This window comes from Xiphophorus maculatus, chromosome 15, assembly GCF_002775205.1.
Source record: "Xiphophorus maculatus strain JP 163 A chromosome 15, X_maculatus-5.0-male, whole genome shotgun sequence".
Lineage (NCBI taxonomy): Eukaryota > Metazoa > Chordata > Actinopteri > Cyprinodontiformes > Poeciliidae > Xiphophorus > Xiphophorus maculatus.
The window spans coordinates 7,552,519-7,568,303 of NC_036457.1; the positions used below are offsets into that span (position 1 = coordinate 7,552,519).

The 15,785-nt window shown below is 35.8% G+C and overlaps 1 protein-coding gene across 10 annotated transcripts in view; it reads left to right on the plus strand.

Annotated features, from left to right (window-relative positions):
• Nucleotides 1-15,785, plus strand: part of gphn (gephyrin) — a 90,136-nt gene that overhangs the window by 35,317 nt on the left and 39,034 nt on the right. For all 10 annotated transcript variants that reach the window (XM_023347633.1, XM_023347638.1, XM_023347634.1 and 7 more), the window contains exons 2-6: nucleotides 80-158; nucleotides 6,536-6,593; nucleotides 6,694-6,786; nucleotides 11,442-11,536; nucleotides 11,759-11,825. In XM_023347633.1, coding sequence (XP_023203401.1) covers nucleotides 80-158; nucleotides 6,536-6,593; nucleotides 6,694-6,786; nucleotides 11,442-11,536; nucleotides 11,759-11,825 — 392 coding nt within the window. The remainder of the gene's footprint in view (nucleotides 1-79; nucleotides 159-6,535; nucleotides 6,594-6,693; nucleotides 6,787-11,441; nucleotides 11,537-11,758; nucleotides 11,826-15,785) is intronic.

Below are 15,785 nucleotides of genomic sequence, written 5' to 3' on the forward strand. Positions count from 1 at the left end.
CTGAAGCCCTTCCATGTATTGCACTAAATTGAATTTATGCCAAATAAACTTTCTCATTTTTCTATGTCTTTCTTTCTAGTTAGTGACAGCTGTTTTCGGAACCTAGCAGAGGACCGCAGCGGCATCAACCTCAAAGATCTCGTCCACGACCCCTCCTTGTGAGTATTGACCTCATTTTTTGGACAATTCATCCCCAAGCTGAAAAGACAAAAAAAAACTTCATGCACATAATCGTTTAATCCAGCTGAAAGGCCTCTTAAATCTGGGCTTCACTCTCACACAAAAATTCATGCTTTTGCATCTTTGTGTATTCTTTTAGTTAAATACTGCAACTAATGGATTAAAATGGTCTCTTCAGCCTAAGAAAAATATTTTGCATGCAAGGAAGAAACATGAGCCTTGGTATCTTAAAAGATTAAATATTTTCATCAACAAAAATATAATTTAACAATTCTGTAATGCTCGTTTGTTTAGTTTTTAACATTTTTAACGATATGTTAAGTTTAAATTAAATTAAATTAACATGTTCCTGAGAAATAGACCCAAACCGTTATGCCATATCTGTTCCAGATTTGTGGTTCATAGAAGCTGAATGCTCCATGTTTTGTAGTGGTTCTGGGGATCCAAAGTAGACTAGAACCAGAAGACCTGAGTGGCTTGGAAGGTTGATACGTTAACAACAGATCTTTAGTGTAATTTGGTACTAAGGCATTCAGTAATTTATAAACTAACTGAAGTATTTTAACGTCTATTGTCTGAGTTACATGGAGCCAGTGTAAGGAGTTTAGGATGTGAGCTGTTGTCCAGGTTTTAGTGAGAACATCACCTGGTAACATAGTAGAATAATTACAGGAAAGATCTTTGACATTACAGCATTCAACCTTGTTTCATAACTGCTTACTATATTTGTGCATATGTTCATGTACATGGTGACATTTCTCTATGGTGATAAGTTCAAAATCAGGCGGAAAGTTGCAGAGTTTGGTCACAGAACTCTGTGAACCAATTCCTGATCTCCAAAGCTCTGACCTTTGGAGACCATTTTTTTTCTCCCCCAATTTCTGTGAGAAATTAACAGTTGTCAAAATATTTATTGGACCCTTTCTGTGATTGGCAGTCAATTATTATTTGCGTTACTAGGGAAGGTGATATCACAACCTTTGCAACCTTTAGAAAAGCAGCTTTTAAAAAAAATTACTCAAGAAATCAGCTTTAACTCCATCTATAATCTTATATTAGAAAATACCATGATACCATGATGTGGTTATTCTTAGCAACTGTAAACATGAGTCTCTTTCTTGTATCTAAACTTAGAAATTTTCATAAGTTTGCCAATGTTTCCAAATCCAAGGTTTACTGAGGGGAACAATTCAGAAGCATAACATTTTTATTTGAAAAACTGTTGCCATCTCCCTGTATCTGCTGCTTTCTTCAGGAGGGTAGTTACAGAGCTGCTTTTTCACACCCAAAAAAAGTAGAATGGTGCAAAAGGACCAAAACTTTAAATGTACAAAATGGCAAAGTAGAGAAATGATCACATCGCTTACAGTTCCTGTTCTTTTTTTTAAGTTTAAGTCTTCTTTCTTCAGTTAAAATTTCTACAGAAGTCTTGTAGTTAAGTAGTTTGTGTTTGAGGAGTGCACCAATTTGACCAAGATCAAATTTTTATGTTTCCAAAGAAGAGCATCTTTGATATTGTTGTTATTTTGTAATCAGCTCATCAGCAATGATTTAATTCAGATTATTCATACAGCACCAATTCACAACAAATGTCATCCCGGAGAACTTTACAAATAAAGTAAGCTAAGGTAATGTTGATGTTCTTGCACAATGCAAGTCAATTACTGAGATCTGAACAAAATAAAAAGTAGAAATATTATTTTGATAAAATAAAGCTAAGTATTTGTGTATTGATGATCATCAGTTGGCACCAAGGGGCGATTAAAGTATAAGTATTGAAATGCTAAGAGCTGAAAAAGTCTATTCATTTTTCTACCCAAGCGGTCAATTAAATTTTTGATTTTTTTTTTTTTCCTTCCTGAGAGATGAACCAAATGGGAAAATCAAAAATTGTTTTCTTAAAAATGACCATTGCTTGTTGCTTTTTCTGTAATCTGACTTGCTGCTTTTGCTTACTTGCTGTGTGTTTGGTGCCACCCTTTGATTACTGCATTGTCCCTACTGGTACACACAGTCAGCCCGGCCACACAGATTGTGGCTCAATGTTGTTACATGCAGAAACCCACGTTGGTTCATGGATACAGATGACAAAATTTACGTCAATTTAGCAAACTGTGGAGAAAATACAATGTGTATAAATCAGGCCTTGCTAGGGCACACTGCAAGGCCTGATTGCAGCTTTGTTTTTGTACTAAAAGCAGTCATTTGTGTCCTGCACTGGTTACTGTTTTTTGGAATGCCTTACTGTCTGACATTGAGCTGATGGTTTACATAAAATCTCTTGTTTGTTGCTGCTTACTCCATCATGACCAGCTTGAACACTGTTTGTTCAATGTGTCATAGCTGCCAGAAATAATAAAACAATTGGGGGGAGGGAGAAAAGGCAGGAGAACAAAAGGAGGAAGTGAAGGAATGGAAGGTGAGATTTAGTGAGGCACCACAGTAGGACATTTAAACTATAATCACAGCATCTCTCAAGTAGGCTTTTTCACGTGGAATCAGTCAGTCTAGTTTCACTTTTGGGAGCATCTAGAGGTGTACCGGATGATGAGTGGAGACAAATGAAGTGAAGCGAAGGCTAGACCTAGCAGCAGAGGGGAGATGAACAAAGAACGCTGAGACTCAAGGACATGGAGGTGAGGAAGCGGTGGATGTGTATCCATCTGGGTGTTCCTATATGTGTGTGTGTATGTAACTGTTTTCTTCACATGTTTGCCTCTGTGTGAATATTTTTTCATGAGTCAACAGTTTGTCAGCACCCTTCACTGACTTGTGTTGCAAAGATCTTCTTCAGTGCTGCAAACTGCCAGGACTAAAAATAACCAGAAAAAAAAAATCAGATGTGTGACACAAGAACTAATTTCACTGTCTGATCAGGGACAAAGACAAACCTGAAGGCTTCCAGGGCACAGAGACAGACCTGTGGTGAAGACTGTTTAAATGAAGACAACGTGAAAAATCCCTGCACCAGATCAGTCAGCTTCTTTGCTGAACACTTGTTGCTCTATGATTTTTAGTATATTTACTATAAATTCTACTATATATTCTTCCGGTGTGCCAATGTTGTTGAAAATTGGACCAGGGTTCAGTTGCACATTACCTGATACTAAAAGTAAAAGCAGAATGAGTCTTTTCCATTGACCATTTACATTTGATACCAAGCCAATTTTCCTGGCCAGAGCAAGGTGTATAAGAGAAGATTCATTTAACACAAAACAGCTCCTTAGCTAGTGTTTGTCTAGATTTGCTCCAAAAATATCCAAGGGAAGAATTGCAGAGCATAAATGAATCCACTATGACCTGTTCATTATACCACAGATGTTTGCATTTAGGTGTAGCTGCTATGGTTTAAAGAAAGAAATTAAACTTGAAAGCCAGAAACTGTCAGAAATGGCGTAGCTGAAGCATGGTGGCATTTATTCCATAAATAACCCTTGCAGGGTGGAGTGTTTCTGCACACTTTTTAATATTGTTTGTTTCTTTGGGGTTGTGTGCACATCGTGCGTGTGAGTAGAACGCCGTGGTGGCCACTCTCAGCTCTCAACACAGTAGGGGTTTAAAGGAGTGAGCTCATTCTTTTCCTCCACCTTTCCCACTATCAGCAAACATGTTGAAAGGTCACCCCTTGAGAGCTTTCCTACATATGGATGAACCAACAACTTACCTCTAATGGGCTCAACTCAATGTTACTACTGGGAGTGTGGAGATGACCAAGGAGGCTTTTGTCTCCCCCCTGGATGTAGTGTGTGTGTGCGTGTATGGATGCAAGAAAAATACAGAGAGTGAGATTGAGTGCTTTCTATAAAGAGCGTGTATTATTAATGAAATCACCCTGGCAGATGGGTCTCTTCTTGGAAGTGTCCCACAACCACTGAGATTTGCAGCAGCCCTTTGTGCATGCGTACACATCCACACACACGTACTTCCAAATTCTCCCTCACTTGTAAAGTGTGTCCCTTTTTTGCACTCTTTTCACTTTGTGCCTCTCTTTGTTATTCAGGCTTCCCATCTTCATCCTTCTTTCGGTGCTCGTCTTTTATTCATTGTAAGATTTGGCCGAGATGTCCAAGCTTTCAGGCCAATACTACTGCCACTCTCTCACCCATCCACCCCCGTTTTCCTCCTTGTCTGCCCCTCTTCTTGCGTCTCTTCTTCTTTTTTTCCAGCTGCATTAGGATCTGTCCACACCGAAGGCAAAAAGCTATCTTCAGCGCTGACTACCTTTAGCCAAGCGTTTGACAAATAGATTTCTATTGTGTCATAAAGATATATAACTGCATTACAAAAATAGAATGTTACGTTTTCCTTCTAATAAAGTCAAACCCTTTACTCATGATAACATATTATTTTGTAAGCAGAACTAATTCCTTCTGTATCTAAATTTTTACACAATATGATGTTGCCATCCCTATAATTTACAGTTTAGATGAGGTTCTCAAGCCATAAGTTTTCCCTTATTTTCTCCAAGCGCAACAATGACCATTATGGCCAAAAAATTCTAAAATCATTTTGTTTTCTTCCTTGCTGAGTGGCCTTTGTTTGCTGAAATGAACAAGAATCTAATTCTTACAAAGACATGATATCATCATCTGAGCTTCCTCAAAATGTTCAGGCATATTACTACTAGCATATGTAAAAAATTATCTGACTTTGAAAAAAACCTCATATAATATTTCTCAATATTTTGACATTTGCATGTAGAAATAAAGTTTGTGATGATGCCTGAAGTAAAGATAGGAAGTTTAAGTTTTTTCATTTTAAATACTGTTTGGGGGACGTTATATGCATTTAAATATATGGTTTCCATTGTATTCCCTTAAAAATAAACATCTGTAATCTGTGTGTTTTTGCATTTAAATATAACTACATGTTATTTTTTTCATCTCATTATTAAAATTGTTGTCTATGTTTATCATTAGCATTGTTATTATTCACCTGAGCATCATTTAAGTTGGTAGTTCACTTTCCATTGCACTGTAATTTGGCCACCTGTGCAGTTTGGGAAAACATTAGCAATGCTTGCATATGTGAATCAAAATGTCTGACTGGTACTGTTTTGTCTCTTATACACATTATTGTTACACAAATCTGTAAATTGCTTACTTGTTCATCATATACGTAAAACAATGCGCCTGAAGATGTTAAATACATCATAGCAAAGAAATGTGATCCCTGTTAATTATTAAAAAAGGCACGGAGGAGCTCTCACACGCTCCCAAGCATTATACAACACAGCAACCAGAGTCTCCAGACAGGAAGAGCTGCCAAGGAAACACTGGGAAGGAACTCCAGTTATTTGTGAAGAGCATATTTTCATTTGGGCTGAAACGGAGAGGCATGAAAAACCCCTGGAGCACACAAGAGGTGATTTGTCCTGACAGCTCCTTTACTGTGGCGAGGTCTAACGCAGACACACGCAAACACATAAACCAAGGAACGAGCGTACGTGCACAAACGCATATAAACACGCATTAATCCATACAGAGCTGCCAAAAGCCGCTCCCTTCCCATCAAAGCACACTAAGCGTTGGTAAATCACCCATGCCACCATGTCAGGTGGGACGACCTGTGTTTGTGAATAACCTCCTCTTCATCCTAAAGGTGCATTTTTTTAAATAATTGCTCTCTTTTGTCAACGATCCATTTTTGACTTTTGCACATCATCAGTCAACCTGTTAAAGTTTAATATTTTGACTTTATGTATGCTTGATAACTAAATATTCTAAAAGTATTCCAAAAGACTGTAAGATAGAGAATTAACAACAATTAACTGTTACCAAGCGTTGGCTGCAGGAGGGTAACATGACATTTATGTGTCATGGAGGGGAAACATGATGCACTACAATCACAAAAATAGATCTCTAAAGAAAAAAAAAGAAAATTGTTACATAAGGATTTTCTGCAGATTCTTCACCTTCAGTCTGGGTTTTTTTTTTTTAGACAGTGTAATACTGTGTCTGACCACAGGAGGGCGCCATGATCCGACGTTCACTTCTCCGAGCATCCTCTCTCTGGGCCATCCTGGGGAAAATCCTTTCATAAGGAGTTTTCAAGGGCATTTCCCCCCTTGTTTAGTTGCAGTGTTTCTTGTTACTTTCATATTTGACATTGTTTATGAGTCTACATAAATATATCCCATTAATGACCCCATCTCTGTTAGTAAAGTATCATGAGACCAAACAGATTGTCAATTAAATACCTAATCACCTTATCACCTTGGGTTTTAACTCATCTTCTTTGCATATAACATGCATGTCACAATTTCTCCAGCCATGAGAACTGTGCTGGGTTTGTAATGATAAAGAAAATAACTTTCTTTCTGTGCCATGACATTGTGTTCTTCCTTGTCTCTAAGGTTGGGGGGCATGATCGTGGCCTACAAGATAGTGCCAGATGAGATAGATGAAATCAAGGTAAACATAATTGGTCTGCTCCTCTCATTGTTTTGTAGTGATGTGTATATCTTCACATACGATTTCCATAAGTGTGCATTTTGTGCATGTTTACCAACAGGAAACACTGGTGGATTGGTGTGATGAGAAAGAACTCAACCTCATCCTCACCACCGGGGGCACTGGCTTCGCCCCGAGAGACGTAACACCAGAGGTGAGCTTATGTGAACTTCTTGTCAATCAAAAACTGCAATGTTTTGTACTTTAGCAAACCCTGGAAAACAAAATATGAAAAAAAATGAATGACAAGATATATAAAAGTATAGCTAACCAAATTACAAAGTACATCATTAATAGATTTTAAAATCTAAATCAAATTAAGATATTTTTTTTCACACGTAACGATAACAAAAAATAAACACCAAGATCTTTTGATCAAATAATATCCTAACGTTTCTGTGAAACTGGATGTATGTTGTTGGATGTTTCTTGTTGTTATATCAATTTTTATCAAGCTTTTGTTTTCGGATCTCCTGCTTTACTTTATGTTCTTTTACTCACGCTGACATTTCAAAACAAAAACGCACAATGTGGGCTTAATCTCAAAGCTGTACATAAGGGACAGTAATTAAAATTAAAAAATATGAGCACAATGCCAAAGCAGATTATGCCATAATAATAACACAGAAACTTATTTTTGGTGATTGCGTTTTATATTGTTGTTGTCATTTTGCTTTTTTTAAATAGATTATTTAAAGCCAAATTCAAAATTGAACATTAAATGCACAGATTTGATTACAGGAGGCCAAAATTAACTTTATAGCCCACATTCAACACACTTCATATCAGGAAACCAATCACTGCACATCACTATAAACACACCAACTGGATGGTAAGACATGGTGGAGGCAGTATCATTCTGCTGGGATGTTTTTCTTCGTCAGCTAAAGGGGAACCGGTCAGATCTGATGGGGAAAATGGATAAAAATAAATATAGATAATGCCATAATAATAACAATACATTTCCTGATAGAAAATGTTTTGGATACTGCAAATTTTTCTCTACAATATTAACACTAAGCTTACAGGAAAAGTGAACTTTATGTAGCAATAATTGCAAAGAAAGGGAGTTTCACAAATATGACTCAAAAAGCATAACCACAGATGCACATCATACTTTTTGAAAGCCAAATAGTCTATTTCTTTAATTTAACAAAAAGCATGCTGAAATCCCAATAAAACACACACATGTCTGTGGTTCTAAAGTCACAACATATGAGAAAGTGTAGGGAATATACACACTTTTGCAAGATGTCTTGCTTATGAGACAGTTCTGCAAACTACAGGTGTGATGATCTCTAATGAAGGTCGTAGACGAGCTTTTTTAGGTTTGAATGTGTGTTGAGAGGCACATGTCTCCTGCTGCATTTGCTTCATTAACAGCTTGCTTTTGCTGATCACACACATGTGTTACAACACTGATTACCACTAATTAGTCCTGTAGTCAGAGGGGAAATAAAGGAGTAGAAGTGCTTCCTTTATCAAAAGCTTTTTCTGTAAGAGGAATGATAGTTTAAAGACAAAACTTAATTTCATATCTAGTTATTATTTTAATAATCCCCCAATATTTTTTGATATTTTAAAAAGTTCCCTCCGTTGTTTTATGCTAACATTTTCATGAAATAATTGACATTGTATACTCTGTGATTACTAATGTATTCCAGAAGAAATTAAATGAAGGGTATTAATACAAAGCAGCTAATCAGGTATTATTTTGCTGTATAATATTTTTGTGATACCTTATTATGTAAAAATGAAAATTTACTGTTGCCTAATATGAATTTTGTGGATTATAGAGACATTCCTCTTGACTACTTGTCATTAATGGTTGGCTGGTCACCACATTTCTATTTTGTCTCCATTTGTCATTTGATGGTATATTGTATTTCGTGGCTATTTTGATTAGTATTACTGATGTTATTCTTCTTTGTATTTACATTTTATATATTATTTCTTGTTTTTACTGTGTATATGTAAACAAAAGCACATGTAGGCATAGACATTGAAAATTATTCTTGGAGGTACATCTTAAAGAGTGCTGTGTGTCTCTAATAAGAAAGCTTTTCTGCAAAATAATGTTTCTTCCCGAACACAAGATGGATAAAATGTTATTAAACCTCAGTGGAAGACAGGTTTAGATCAGTCATTATTTTAATTAATAAATAAATGATTTCTTTTTGTGTAACTTAACTCCATTGTTCGACATACAGTATATGTCTAAATACACTACAAAATGCTTTTTTGTGGACAGAAAATACATAAAGTCACATTCTATTTCGGAATTGCAATATCAAATTGTTTCCAAAACTCTCCATGCATCTGTCCAAATTGTCTGTGTCTGCTGTTAAATTTCGCATGTTATGTGTTTTATTGAATCCATTACCAAATTACCCAGTCTACGTCTCGGCTGTCTGAACGCTGAAAAGAAAGCCTTAACTATCTCTTCCACATCTACATTTATCTACATTAGCAGTCGATATTGATTTGGTCTCTTAAATCACTGGGGAAATATCTTCTCTTCCCATTAAACCCATGCAATTAAACCTTTGGATGTTAAACTCCTCTGCTTTTGAAAGTTGATCTCTTTTTTTGTGGAAGCAAGCTTGGGGACGGTTGTTTTTTTCTAAGTTCTGGAAAAGTGGATGCTGTATTACAAAGTGCTACCAAATAATATTACTCTTATCTTCAGACCAAGCTAATTAAATTTAAAAAAGGAAAATAAAACCCCATCTTACTTTCATTTACATTAAATTGCTGATTATGAAAAATGTCATTTCTCTGTGATAAAGGGTATCACTGTAGGCCTTTCTTAAAATCTAATTTTCTAATATTTCATAACCTCATAGTCTGGTTCCAACTAATCTCCATGTTGATAGATTCTCTGCACATAATGAAACATAATGAAAAAATATAATTCATTATCTCACTAAGCAGAGGAACAACTAAAACGTAAAAAAAAATAATTAGTTAAACTAGAATTTACTTCAAAACAAATCCATCCCAACACTTCTTCTGGTCTCCTGTTTCCTTTTTTCTCCCTTCTTTATGTTCCTTTTCACAGGGTGCATATAAGGGGCTCCTCCACTTTTAAATATTTTCTCTGCATTCCTGTTGTTGAGTTTCAAGAATCACTTCACTCAACATAGTTTTTAAAGGAGACTTCATCTTTCCTGCTGCCTATCATTCAGTGCCAAATACAGTAACCAAATTACTTGAGGAAATACTGTACATTACTTTGGATTCTTTAAGATTCTCAGTTTAGTTCAGACCTTCTTCTTGAATGGGTTCAGATGCTACTATGGTCCAAAAGTAATTTTTTTTGTTATCTTGTAAGCAGTGATGTCGGACCACTTTTTTCAGTAACGAGTAATCTAACGCGTTGCTATTTCAAATCCAGTAGTCAGACTACAGTTACTTATTGAAATCACTTTGAGTTACTGTGCGTTACTGTGTGTTTTCTTTTCTAATTAAATTTTATTTCCTCTGCGCGTCTTGGGGAGTGACCACCATTTCTATGCGAGAGTATCAGCAGTGACAGAAACATAAACAATGGATGGAAGAGGGAAATGTGCATTTTGTTGCTGGAAAAACAGGAACTATTTTTAGTTTCTGTCGCCAAGACCGATTATTATAAGCAGCTTTTTGCTTGTTTTTTTATCTAAAGTCGCTTGCAGGCCATTAAACAATCTCCCCTTCAGTACAACCTTGTAAGTGGAGACACATAGTTGATATTACCATTATAAAATAACTTGCAATTAAGTATTGGCAAAGACCAATGTAATTTTCACAGGTGGCGGAGAGTTGTTGTTAGCAGCTGCTGAAAGTAACTAAAAAAATACTTTTAATGTAACTTAGTTACTTTCCAAAATCAAGTAATCAGTAATCTAAGTTACTTTTTCAAGGAGTAATCAGTAATCCGATTAAAGTTACTTTTTCAAAGTAACTATGCCATCACTGCTTGTAAGTTGTCCAAGCACATTTTAATTAGTAATTAGCTCCTTTCTTTATGCAGTTAAAGGACTGATTTTGTAAGTTGTCTAAAATTAAAGTCAGTTCAACAAAACCAAAATAGTCACTAGGTATGAGCACAATCTACCAGATTTGTTTTAGAGTGATTATTAAACATTTTAAATATTTTTTGTGTGTAAGAATACTTTGCATTATTATATATTCTTGTATTTTCATTGTTAGATCTTATTTGTTCAAAATGTATTCTTTAAACTTTCTGTAATTGAAGTTCTAATATAGCAAAAACATGTATGGTTATTTGATTGATTCTTCATTGAGGTCCTATATGCTATTGATTACAACATGAGAAAATTTGCAGTATTTTATTTTGTTTGCTTGTTTTATTGGGGTCTTTTTTTACCACTTAAGATTAGATTTGAGGTTTTTTCATATTTTGTGAACATTTGTCATTTGAGTCTTGACATTTTTATTATGACTGTATAGCCCAGCAAACCAAACTCAAAAAGTGCATCTTATATGCACTTTTTTTTTTTTTTTTGCAATTTCATTGTTTATGAATAGATCAGACAGAAAGTGTCAAACTATTTTTGCCAAGTTATATTTTGCATTTTAAACAACTAAATCTGAACTAGAAATATCAATAAGAACATATTTTGTATTTCTGAGTTGGATGACACCAAAAAAACATTATAAAATAGTTTTACTTTCTTTGATTTCATTCTAACATTTGAAGAACAGGTCTGCAGGTTCATACTTTTAGACTGATAGCAGAGCTAGCATAAGTTTTAGACAACAATCACACTTGGTTCTGTGGTTCTCCGTGTGTGTGTTTCTTTCCAGGCCACTAAGGAGGTGATAGAGCGGGAGGCTCCTGGGATGTCTCTGGCAATGCTGATGGGATCCCTCAATGTCACACCATTAGGCATGCTTTCCAGGTCCAACAAACACAACAACACAAATGTAACATTTAAAGACAAATCCTAAATGGTGACATCAGTCAATACTCTTCTCCTTCTTGGTGACATTTGCAAATGATATTGCAACATTAGGATGTCGAAATTGATTACAATAATACAATATTGATGTGCATTTTTTTTCACATTGACTGAACATGCAGTTCTGAATCATGTTGTTTCATAATGGATCTGTGTTCACAGACCTGTTTGCGGTATCCGAGGCAAGACGCTCATCATCAACTTACCAGGAAGTAAGAAAGGCTCCCAGGTAGGAAATGATAAAGTTGTCTGTTGTTGACATGACGCATACGATTGTCCACCAGTTTCAACATGTATAGCAGAACACAAAAACCACATATGAAGGAAAAGAGTGAATCTGCAGAACCATTATTTCAAGACTAGAGAGCATTACTTAAAATCAAAGATTTCTGAAAGGCTGTCCATATTTTCAACTCTGACATGTTTCATTACAGAAAGCCTGAATGAATTTTTTTAAAATCCCTTTTACTCAGCCTTCCCTTTATCAGCTGAAAAACACAAATTCACCAGAAAATCTTACTCTGAGTCTTCTCCATCCAATAACACCATCCACACTTAAGAGTGTTTTGTCTCCAGGACCTGGTACTTGAACTTTGTGGTATTCTGGAAGAAGATCCAATTGATGAGTTTTCAACGTTGGAGGTCGGAATATGGCTGATTTTGGTTCTGTGCAATGATTGATCAATTGGAAACGTGATCGTTTTTGCTGCATCTCTAGTTTTTATTTGGGATTTTTGATGCAGTGACAAGAAATCATTAAACATCAGTTGCCCCAGAGGCTGTACATGGATGTATAAAAGGGCATACTTCTAGTTTATTGACTGTATTTTTAGTTTGTCTGTGAATTGTGGAATAAATCTACAGACCATTGCCAAGATTTTTTAGCCACCCTTATTTTTTGTTTTGTTTTGCTTCTAAGGAGCCAGACTTGCACATAACGTAGTAAAGTGCCTCTTGATTGACTTCGGTTGCTTTTTTTATTTATTTTCCATTAATTCTCCCCACACCTAAAATAAAAACAAATAACAAGTGTCTTAAAGTCTGAGCACAAAACTCATAACAAATGTATTATAAGAATGAAAGTGCATTTGTTAAGCTTTGGCCTGTTTGTATGGAGATCGTTGTCTTTGCATTCTCCTTGCTCCAAGACATGACACCCATTCGTGCTGCATAAATTAATTTATATGTCGATATGCATAAACTGTATATTTGTAAATTTAATTACTTCTGACTTAATGTGAAGTTCCGTTTGCATTTGCCAGAATTTTTTTAATCAATAGATACATTAACTATATTTTCCTTGGGGTTTTATTGCTTTGCCTTCTGTCTATATGAATATGAAACCATGTAGGTCCACAAGTGTCTCCTCTCTCGCTCTTTTGTTCTCCCTCCTTGCGTTGGTGTCCAACACATCCATCTCTGTCTTGTTACACGGTGGCTTTACTCGATCAGTTTTATTTTCCGTTCCATCAGTTACACCTCATTCCTCCCCCATCTGCTGCCATATTAGTGTCTCCCTCGTCAAACCCCAGGTAAACTTAAAGGTCCTGGCAGCTCATTGGAGGCTCTTATTACGCTGATCTCTTCTCATAACGATAACAAGGAAGTCCACTTGAGCTAGGCAGATGAAGCCTATTAATGTCAAAGTGTTCATTGTGAATTTTTAGCTGCAGAAGTCAAAAACGACATAGACAGATTGTGTGAATATTTTAATAGCTGGGATTTGTGGGACATATCTTATTAAATGTGTATAAACTAGACTAATTTTAACATTGGTTTGGAGTCTGTGATTTGGAAAATAGTGCGCCAGTAATACAGTTTTTCCATAAAGGTAATAATTTTAAAAAGAAAACATTCACATGGATTAATACAGTTTCGCCTCTGGTCAATTCAATTCAAAGACAAAGATCAAATGAGTAAAGGATGAAAATTTTCTGACTATTATGCAGGAATAAAATCTAATGATTAGACCGTGTCTTACAAATGTCTGGAAAATAAACATCTCTGTTCAAACAAAAAGAACAGAGATACACTGCAATACCACTTCCAAGTAACCATTTGGCAATAACATCAGAATCAGACAGACATTAATGTCTTAAAAAAGAAATATCCACTTACTTTGATTCCTCACAATTGTTGATTGTATTCATTTTCAGCACATAATAGAAACAGTCTGATTTGTGCTAAAAGAAAATGGTAAAAAGATGCCATTGCTGTTGTTTCTAGTGTGGAAACTGTCTGTTTGCCAAGTGCTAGAAATGCCTCAATTCTTCCAGCTGTTATGGATGCAATGTTTGCTTTGTATCTGCTCCAGATGAACAGCACATATTCCACTTATTACAACTAGATGCAAATATGATCAGCAGTACCACAGATGCAAAAGATTTCCTCTTCTTTTTTTTTGCATAAGTTTACATGATCCCTCTTAGCTACAAACATGGCAGCTGCAGAAGTGATTGACTAAATTGGAAAAGAACAACAAAATGGAAGAAAAACCACTCAGAACTGTAATAAAATCTGTATTAGGATTGCTTCAGAAATTACGATTTTTTTTTTTTCTTTAAATTGCGGTTATGCAGATTTTAAAAGTTGACAGGTTTTTAACGCAAACTCCTCTGGTCTGTGTGAATGTGATGCAATTTGCTCTGGCTGTAATTTATATAAATATGTATATATATTTTACTAAATATTACTAAATATTGTTCGCCTAAATTCATGAATGGTGCCACAATATGTAACAACTGCATCGGAGCAAAGATATGTTTTTTGATTGGTGGAGTGAATGCAGAAGCAGTTCTGCCTTTGGGTCTAGTTTATGAATCAGAAAAAAGTACAAACACCGGTTTGGAAACATGTAGCGTTATGAATATGTGCACATTACTCTAACACTGCCCTGCATAAGACAAAAGCTTGGCTATAGAAAGGATCTGACCTATTTTGGTCATACTTGAACTCACAGAGGATGTAGATGATTGGATAATAAGTCTAACATTTTATAAAAGTCTCACCAGTTCTTGAGCAGATGACTTTGTAACCTCCTCAAATGTTTCTCCTTTAACCTTATAGATTTTGAAACTCAATTCACAGTCACAAATTATTACCCGATTAGGTATGCAACTTATTGTTTGTTTCTATTTTATATATATATATTGTCAGTGTTACAATCCTGTGGTTTTGGTTTCTGTTAAACTCTCACTTAAACCGCCTCTCCCTTGGTCTTCAGATCTTCCTACCCTCCCCCATGACCCACTCTGACAACAACACTACTCCTTTTCCTCTTGCACTTTTGTCCATTGGCAGTATAGCCTGTGACTATGCTCTTTATTGTTCCTGACATTTACTCTCCTTTAGGACAAAACGGTGAATAAAAATAAAAATAAACACTCTTGATGTACCTTCAAAATGTTCCTAGGACTCAATGAAAACTCAAATTTGGAGAGAAGAAATATCTCCAGGCTCTTAACATCATCTTTGCTTCGTCTCAACTCACCACCTAGATCTCCAGATTCAGATTAGACTTAAAACACATTATGATTAGCCATTAGCAGTCTTCAAGGAAGTTGTTGGCCTTCTTTGTGTTTGAACATTTTTGTACGTCTATTTGCGTTTCTACAGCTTCTGGAAACAGTTTAAATGCTTTAAAAAGACACCCAGCCATTTTTGGCAATAAGTTAATATTCTTTGGTGTCTGGAAAAATTAACCGTTTTAAAAACCTTAAAATTGTAACGTCACAAATTAGGAGGCATTGCCTAAACCCTAGACCCATCACCTAGCAACCTAGGCTGAGCTCCAGCATGTTTGGGTCAGATGGTTTTATGCTGTATGGGTTGTACAACGGCTGTTGGAAAAGAGCGTTTTGTTGTTGACTTGCCATCCAGAAACCACTTGCTGCATTCTTGTTGGTTGTGCAGGAGGCTCCAATTCTGCTTTTCAAAGTTGTACGGCTGTATATTTGCACATTTGTTTGCAGCCAGTTAACTCACGCCCCCCCAACAAATAAGTGAGTTGTGGCCAGCGGCATCTTATTTGGATTTAAAGTGACAGGAGGCCCTAAAACAGCTCATTCTGAAAGGAGCTCGAAATAGGCAGAACTGAACAGACTAAAATCTCATAAACTAAGATTTTCACAAAATATGTAATGAAAATGTTTGGTGTAGCTTATAGGCCCATCCTAACCCATTCAAGGAA